Source organism: Haplochromis burtoni, unplaced genomic scaffold (genome assembly GCF_018398535.1).
Source record: "Haplochromis burtoni strain Fernald_Lab_line unplaced genomic scaffold, NCSU_Asbu1 Contig_182, whole genome shotgun sequence".
NCBI lineage: Eukaryota > Metazoa > Chordata > Actinopteri > Cichliformes > Cichlidae > Haplochromis > Haplochromis burtoni.
Window position 1 is genome coordinate 558,379 of NW_024582543.1, and position 9,366 is coordinate 567,744.

Consider the following 9,366-nt stretch of genomic DNA (forward strand, 5'->3'; position numbering starts at 1 on the left):
ATTTTTTTAATAAATTTTTTTTTTAATAAATAACAAAATACTAGTAAATGAGAAGTGCTGGAAGGGTGTACAAACCTGTATCTAGGATGGACATATGAGAAAGATGAGGCTGCTGGAGAGCTGGCAGGTTATCTGAAATCTTACACAATGAAAAACATCAGCATAGCAACAGGACACAAGGTGGTGGTCACCCTGCATTAGCGAAGACTCTCACGGGCAGAAATTCTGCAGCAGGCAGATGTTTCTAGATATCCGGGCTCTTCTGCAGATGTACAACATAATGAGCTTTGGACACGAAACAAAAATAGGTAGCAGATGAAAGAGACATAAAGCCTTATTTTGAGAAGTATTTGGAAGAACTCCAACAGCATCATCAGCTGAGAATCACCAAAAACCTGTGAAACCCTGATACCCCTATGTACAGTACAATACACAGAATTCTGTCAGAAGTGATCTTTCTGAAAGATGAGAGTTTATTTGCCCGTCTGTAAAGCAAGACAAGCTCCTCACCTGAGTTAAGGGCAGATAAGGAACCCTGCAGCAGGTTCTGGGTTCCTACAAAGCTCTGATGTAAAATAAACCCAAACAAATCAATGCATTAATATTGGGTTAGCTATAGAGACAATAACATTAAACCTTCATCCACATAAGAGCTGTTGAAAGTTTTCTAAAATGCTTTTATCAAACATAAAAAATGCATATAATAGCATATTAATTTGTTGTCGTTTACCTTTTTTCACTTATACAACATTTATTGATAGCACTTTATATTTTGTCCCTTTGGAGCTCTTTTGGTGCACAAGACTCCATCATTTTTTCTCCTTATTCACATTCAGGTTACTATGTCATTTGGTTTGAGCCTCATTTGTGTGGAAAGTAATTTGGGGGAGCAAAGTACTTTTTATTTGTGCAGATCTGATCTTTTTAACCACATTTAAAGCACCAGGGTCAGTCTTTTAGACCTGTCAACATCCATTTGGCACTGAAAGAAAATGCACTCTACAAGTATGAAAAAGCCCTGTGATACATACAAATTATGGAGTGCATAATTTCTTCACTGCCGAAATCTGTAAGAGGTTCAAAGGAGAGACTTGTATTCAATTGTACCTGAAAAGAACAAAATCCTGAACAAGTACCAGCAAACTATGGAGGAAATCTGATCAAATTTTACAATCTTTTCATTTGTTCACACTCTTGGTGAACATTAGGATAAGCTGTCAGAATCAGTCCTTTGCATCAATGGCAGAATTGAATGAAAAAAAAAGGCCTTGACAAGGTACAGTTCAGTCCTTAGTTATTCGGTGTACTGCTACACTAAAGAGCAGTATAAGTGTCAAGTGTAAAAAGAACAGAATGAATACAGAAAGTCACAGTCTGTGCTGCAGCTGCAAATGATGTAATCTGGTGAGGTAAAAAGGACAGAAATATTTTCATGAAATTATGTGCAAAAACAAAACAACCACAATAATAAACCTCATCGATTCTGACTGCGCTCCTTTTAGACTTCATTTCAAAACACTACTGCTTTGCAGAGGGGCTCCTGTTTCATCATCTATTTGCAAATTACTACATTTAGATAATTACACGACACATTGCATCAGCAAGCTGGCTTCAAAATCAGGCTGTGAAGTTATTTTGCACAGGAGATTTAATATGTAGAAATTCAGAAATTTTCATCCATATAATGGCAGCCCATTGCAATTTTGAGGAGGTTACCAGCCTTGTAAACTCAACATGATGCCTAGAAGAGCTAGTTTGATAGATAAATTAGTGTACATTTGTTTTCCTTCGTTTCTTTTTCATTCCATCTGGTGGTGTTCCAGTTGTCAGCTTCAAGGACAGGTTTAACATCGATGATGATAAATCAGCGAGTTTTGGCTCGCTGATTTAAAACAGTTTTTTACTAGTTAAATATCTGTAGTTCTTTTAAGTCTTCCACAAGTCTTCGAACCACAGAGCAAAGAGGTGTTCGGTCCCACCTTACACATGTGAAGCTGTTCCTGGTTCCACTTTTCAGGCACACAAAAACAAGAAAGTAGTTAATTTAATTTTACGCTTAAATGTTTCCTCCCGTTAATTAATTAACTTGCAATTCCTTCTCTGTTGGATGGCATGTGACAATAACCGGAAAGGGAAGCAACATTTTAATTAATTAATATAATGCATTAAAATGAAGCTTGGATTGACTGGATAAAATTGAGATTTTACCTTTGGAAAAGTTAGAATGTCGTGTCGTTTCACTGCTTTTTGTTTTTTGTTTTTATAGTGCAGTTACTGGCAGACTGATTCTGCTCCCATGGAGGGTAATCACAGTGGTTTGACTGGAAGCACACAACCATCTTTGCTAGAAAGACAGACTGATGGGCACATTTATGAAGTTGCAGTACAAACCAACTCCACCAACCGCAGCTCCCAGTTTGCAGACGTGGCCTTGCTGCAAACTTTCAAACCTCTCATCATCCCCTTTTACGTTCTGGTCGTGGTGGTGGGTGTCTTCGGGAATTACCTGCTTCTTTATGTCATCTGCCGAACCCGAAAGATGCACAACGTCACCAACTTTTTCATTGGAAATCTGGCCTTCTCTGACATGCTCATGTGTGTCACCTGCGTCCCCTTTACTCTCGCCTACGCCTTCAACCCTCATGGTTGGGTTTTCGGGCGCACCATGTGCTATCTGGTGTTTCTCGTCCAACCTGTCACAGTGTATGTTTCAGTCTTCACACTCACTGCTATTGCTGTGGACAGGTGAGTGCTCCTTGTGGCATATGAGAGCTTCTTTAGATCAAAATTGAAGATTTGAATTATTTGAATTGTTTTAAATGTTTTTCCCTTTGTCTTTCCCTCTTTCTCTCTCATGCTCTGTACATATATATGTATATATCTCACAGACAATTAGAAAGGCTTGAAAACGCATCACATCTCAATGGCAAAAAAACCCTCTTAGATATCTACACTGACATGGACTGGGTAATGTGTTTGGTACAAAAGGCTGCCGCATCATTTGATGGAAATAAAAATGATCAGACCCTGAAAACACCCCAAATATCAAAATGAGAAATCGATGCAGCAGGTCAGATCATTTTGTCGAAATTTCATTGCAGCAACTTAAAATAGTGTTCAGCAGTTTGTACAGATCCCACGTGCTTGTATGCATGTCTGAAAATGTCGAGGGATCCTCCGAATGAGAAGATGGCTGAAGTCCTGATTTCCTCCTAGATCCTGGACAGTTTGAGGTGTAGCCTGGCAGAATCAGATGGACTGAAACATAATGTCCCAGAGGTGTTCTATTGAATTTAAGTTAGTCAAGCCTGGGGGACAGTCAGTGGTATCAATTGCTTCATCCTTCAGGAGCTGCCTACATACTGTCATCACATGACGTGGATTGTCATTGTCATGCACCACGAGGAACCCAGGACCCACTGCACCAATGTAGAGTCTGACAATGGGTCCAAGGATTTCATCCTGATACCTAATAGCACACAAGTTGCTCTTGGCCAGCCTACAGAGGTCTGTGCATCCCTCCCCAGACCATCACTGACTCACCATCAAACAGGCCATGTTAAACGAGGTTATAGGCCACATAACCTTCTCCACAGCTTCTCCAGACACCTTTCACGTCTGTCACATGTACTCAGGGTGAACCAGCTCTCATCGGTTGTAAGCACGGGATGCGAGTGGTGGATCTGCCAGTTCATATATTCTATGGCAAATGTAAATGGGGCTCCACGGTGCCAGGCAGTGAATACTGTGGAGGATGTCGGACCCTAAGGGCATCTCTGTGAAGTCTGTTTCTGATTGTTGGAACATTCACACTGGTGTTCTGCTGGAGTTCATTTTGTAGGGCTTTGGCTCTGGCAGTGCTCATCCTGTTGCTCCTTGCACAAAGGACCAGATATTGGTCCTGCTGATGGTTTAAGCGCTTTCTACAGCCCCATCCAGCTCTACTAGAGTATGTGCCTGACTCCTGAAGTCTCCTCCATGATTTTCAGACTGCTGGAAGACACAGTAAACCTTCTGGCATGGCACAAATTGATGAGTCATCCTGGAGGAGCTGGACTACCTGTGCTACCTCTGTTGGGTCCAGGTATCGCCTTGGGCTACCAGCGGTGAAACTGATCCTAAATGTGAGAAAAGATGTAAAACCAGTCCTGTTTTGGGGATTGTCTCACTTTTGCTCTTCTAGTGTGACAATTGTTAATTTCATTAACAGCAAAAGCGCTGAAACTCATGAAGAACTGCATTTTTTTTGTTGTTGTTTCATGATGTGAAACATGGACAAAGTGTGACAAATATGTAAAAAAAAAAAAAGAATAGAAAGACATCAGGAAAGGAACAAATACTTCACAGTATATATGAGAGAACTGTAAATTTGATTATAAATTGCAATTATAACTCATTATGATTACTTGGAAATGAGACATTAGTTTAGAAATTAGGCAGATATGAAGGGAGACTGATTACTGAGTGTTTCCTTTTCATTGAGGTGACACTTAAACAATAAAGATTTTCCACTGAATGCATTAATTCATTTACATGAGCTCCAGACCCAGACATAACATAATTATTCAGCTGTATAGGGTGTTCATCATTAAACCCCTGAGACATGCAACAGACCTCAGGTTTGAACAGGTCTGCTCACTGGACCCATGAAAAATTTATTGATCTTTACTTAAGTTTTCAATTGTACTTTGCATTCTGCAATGTCTCCTCCTTCTAAGGGGAAGACATTAACATGAAATGAAAAGTCCCTTTACTTTTACAGAGAATATAATGCTGCTGTCATTTTGTGATGCACAACTGGGTTCAGTTTTAAAGTGTAAAATATAAATAATTCACTCTTTTTCCTCGTGGACTGTGCAGGTCACGGAGTCCACTCTGTCTTTTCTAACAAATTTGATTGTCCTTCAGTGAAGCACGTCGAATGCAAAGTAACTGGTTATGAGAAAATGATTCAACTTAACATTTATAGCCAATATTAAGTAACGCCACGGCCAATGAGCTTGTATTATAATTGTAGGAGTTCACGACTGCATTAATAGCCATTCATTAATTAAGCATGAGCACCTTCCCTTTCTTTTTTTATAAAGTACTATTCCTTATTCATTGCAGATATTATGCAACAGTTCACCCCCTGAAGAAGCGGACCTCTGTGGCGACCTGTGCCTCTGTCCTTACTGGGATCTGGCTTCTGTCTTGTGGCCTGGTAGCTCCAGCAGTGACCCACACCTATCATGTTGAATTCAAAGAGGAAGGCTTCACTATCTGTGAGGAGTTCTGGTTGGGTCAGGAAAAAGAAAGACGTGCTTATGCGTACAGCACCCTGCTGGTTACTTACGTCCTCCCGCTTTCGGCTGTTTTTGTCTCTTATCTCTGCATCACTGTCAAACTGAGGAACTGCGTTGCTCCAGGCCACAGGACGCAGGACCAGGCAGGCGCTCAGCAGGCTCGCAAAAGAAAGATCTTTCGCCTGGTCGCTCTCCTGGTGTCTGCCTTTGCGGTGTGCTGGCTTCCTATTCACGTGTTCAACGTGCTGAGAGACATTGACATTCACCTCATTAACAAGCGTTACTTTTTGCTCATCCAACTGCTGTGCCACCTGTGCGCCATGAGCTCCTCGTGCTGTAACCCCTTCCTGTACGCCTGGCTTCACGATCGCTTCCGCACCGAGCTGCGGAAGATGTTCAAGTGCCATCATCGCATTGGAGTGCCTGCCAATCACTGTGCCGCCAGCGTGGTATTGTAATTGACTAGTGAAGAGCATCCTCTGTCGTTAATTTAGTGTCACTTACTGACTCATCCTGAGCGCAAGTGGAAACACTGGTCTCACCAGCAAACCATTCCACCTAAACATTCGTGGTAATGCAGTCATTGGTTATAAAACGGGATGGGGGTGAATCTCAGGTGATTTATTTCCTGGGTAGCATGAAAATGTGCATTCATTTTCTTAGGAATCACATCTGTTAAATGGCACGATCAGTCGTGTTTAGGTGGGAGTAGCACCTGTTTATTTGTGTAAAAGGCTGATCATTTAAGCCAAGAGCGGCGAAAACTCAGAGGACCCAAACCAGGCTAAGGCAAGCATGAGTGCATGCAGCTACTTTTGTGGCTACTTAGATCCGCACATTTCCTTTGTATGGGTTGCCATGTGCCACGAGCTGAAAGATAAGAATCTCTGCTAACACGGGGGGAGGGGGCATATCAGCAGCAGATTTCATAAATATCAGACGGTTAGACTACTCTGTCATGGACCACAGTGCTGTTTGAAAAGAAATGTTAATATTAAAAAAAAATGTTTGTAATTATTTGTTTAATAGTAATATTTCCAGTGAATTACAGGAGATAAGATCAGAAGGGTTTCAGCTTTTAATCAAAAATGACAGAGAACATGTCAGACGGGTGCAGCTTTACTGGATATGAATAGCACCATGAGTTCAAATTGCATTTGGAAACCACAAAGGTGGTTGTTTACACCAGGGGGGCTGGTGTCAGAGCTAATCTTTGTGTAGTGCAAAATTAAATTCACCAGCTTGGTCCCTAAGGCCCACATTTCCTGCATTTGATGAATATGCGGCTTAAGTCATCAAATTATTTTTGATAGCATAATATAATTGCTGCAGAAAAATAATCATACTGTGGCAGTTGGCTCGATGTTGCTTTTTCTGTGCTTTGGTTTCTCTTGCTTCCACTGGCTTTTGGAAATTTGCACATAATGGGAAAGACTGGTTATCCAGGCAGAAAATGTGAAAAGAAAGAAAGAAAGAAGTCATGTTAATGCAGCTTTCTAATAAAATTGTCTACTGCATTTACCAACATGTTACACTGAACTGATAACAGATGAGCTGCCTGTTGTTTACACCGTCTTTAATCCAGTTTTATTTAGTTTGCACAGCAGATGTTATGCTTCTTGCTTTGTGTTCTCTGTGTGCACATCTGTGCCTCTGCAGCAGAGTCAACACATTTCAAATGTTACAGCGTGCTCTCTCTTTTTTTTGTTGCTTTTTTCGCTATCATATTCTTATATTAAAGGACACAGTATAAATACTTTGCAAAAAAAAGTGTTATAATGATCACACAATGTTTAAAATGATATAAATAATGTGGTGTGGCATGTAACAACAGTATACTGTAATGTGTAGCATGGAAAATCCGAGATTAAATCCAGAGATGAAATGACCTTGCTGTTTCTGACCGGCCTGTGTGATGGCAGTAACGGGAAGCAAATTATATCCAACTTGGTCAGAGTGCAGCTGCACAGCTGAATTTACTAATTAAATGGAAGAGGAGGATGAAAAGTGTTGTCTGCATATCAATTAGGCCTGTTAGGACACTGAAAAATGTGATAATTTATTGATCTCCCCAATCACGTCAGAGAACTTGCTACTTGCCAACAAAGATGTTCGCTTCCTGCAGTGGTTGTTTTTCAGCACGACAACACGCAGTTAAGTAGGTGGAAATTTTATCATCAACTCATTCAGTCATGTATGATTTTGTTTATTTAATTTTTGTGTTTTACTTTTAACCTGCAAGCTGATGAATTATTTTTTCAATATTATCTGTGTTTTTTCTTGTTTGTTTGTTTTGTTTTTAACAGAGAAGGGAAATCATCATTTTGGGCTGTCTTTTTAAGTGGATTAGTAGCTAATGTTGGCAAGTGTGATTATCAAAATGGATTTATAAACCACACAGGATCAACACACAGCACATGTCTGATGTTAAAAACATTAAGCTGCAAAAGTCTTCATTTTTTTTATTTTCCAGCCAGACTTTCTTTTCATTTTGTGAGGTGGTCTTGAGCACTAAGACTTTTTTGTTTGGACATTTGTTGCTATTTTGCTCATTTTCAGTCCAGTCCTTACCTTTATAGGAATGTCGCATTTGCTAATACACTTAAAAGGCACCTAACTCGAGGGATGAATCAGTAATGTGTCTGTACATAGCAGATAACTTAACGAAGAATTTACTTAATAAGTGTATGTTGTAGTTCTTTGTCACTAGCAGCATGTCGCAAAGCTCATAGTCATTTCTTTAAATTTCTTCCCTTCAGTCTTTGAAAAATGCCAAAGATAGCACAGTTTTACGGGCATAAAATAATATTTTTACACCAACATTGTGATTCCCAAAGAGCTAACACCTGAAAACCTGCTAAATCTCCACATGGTGTGCAGTGTGTCCTTAAAATATGAAGTAATTAGACTAGTGGAAGATAAAAGAAAATAGTTAGGCCAAGAAACCCCCCTCAGGTGAACAGTATCTGAAAGTCATGTCCTTAAGAAAAAAGACAAGGGAAAATCCAGCAAAGACCGGATACAAGACCCGAGAGATGCATCTGGCCCTTTATTTGGCTGCCACAAAGCCATTCTTAAGGACAGCAAACAGGGTGAAAAGGCTGAGATATGCCAAATTACACAAGAGCTGGATTGAAAATCAGTGACAACAGGTTTTATGAACTGATGAATACGAATTTGACATTTTTAGTTCAAAATAAGCATTAGTAAGTACAAAGGTCAGGAGAGAAGTACAACAGTGAGTGTTTTTACAGCCATCTGTAAAACACACTAGAAGCTGTGTCATGGTTTCGACTGCATTTCATCCAGTGGTGGAAAGCATCTATCTGAAAAGTATCTGATTGGCAACAGCTTCATTTTTCAGCATGACAGTGATCCTAAATACACTGCCAATGCGGTAAAACCATACCTGGATAGAAACATACGCAATGGTACTAATTATCAGTCATGGATTGGCCTCCCCAAAGTTCAAACCTAAACATAACTGAAGCAGTGTGGGATCATATTTGACAGTAAACAGAACAAAAGACAGCCAACATCCGAAGAAGAGCTTTAAATATCCATGAAGAACTACTCCTAAAGACTACTTAAAGAAATTACAAGAAATCTTCAGGCGGCGTTGAAGAACAAAGGTGGTACCTAATATGCTGTATTTCCATGTATGTTTATGTTTCAATAAATCACTGCACATATATCCATTTTCCTAACAAAACATAAGGAAATGAGAGGTAGCAAAACTAAAGTATACACTTTAACTTCAGTTACCCAAACTTTAAAACAAAGGCTTTGAAGTGCAACAGCAGGACATGTAATTTGTCAGATAATTAAAATGCTGCAAAAGGCAACAAAGGTGCAAACACACCAGAGAGGTTGAGTTCAATGACTCCAGTTAAGAGGAAAATTATCCAAAGAGACCAAAAACTTGCACCAGTAAACATGCTTTTTGATCAAGGGTTTAAACGGGATGTGATAGGTGGGGTTAGGCTAAGATCCAGTGTAGCATGATGATTTGGATTGTGAGCCCCAGTAGAGTTTTCTTTGTGTGCACGCTGTGATCAGCTGACCTGTTTGGTTTTTTTTG

The 9,366-nt window shown here is 39.9% G+C and overlaps 1 protein-coding gene across 1 annotated transcript in view; it reads left to right on the forward strand.

Moving 5' to 3' along the window:
* LOC102296923 (prolactin-releasing peptide receptor) overlaps positions 1 to 7,553 on the forward strand; it is an 8,324-nt gene extending 771 nt beyond the window's left edge. The window contains exons 2-3 of the mRNA XM_005934631.2: positions 2,267 to 2,745; positions 5,110 to 7,553. Of these exons, the coding sequence (XP_005934693.1) occupies positions 2,297 to 2,745; positions 5,110 to 5,743 (1,083 nt within the window). The 5' untranslated portion in view covers positions 2,267 to 2,296 and the 3' untranslated portion in view covers positions 5,744 to 7,553. The remainder of the gene's footprint in view (positions 1 to 2,266; positions 2,746 to 5,109) is intronic.
* The last annotated feature ends 1,813 nt before the right edge of the window (positions 7,554 to 9,366 follow it).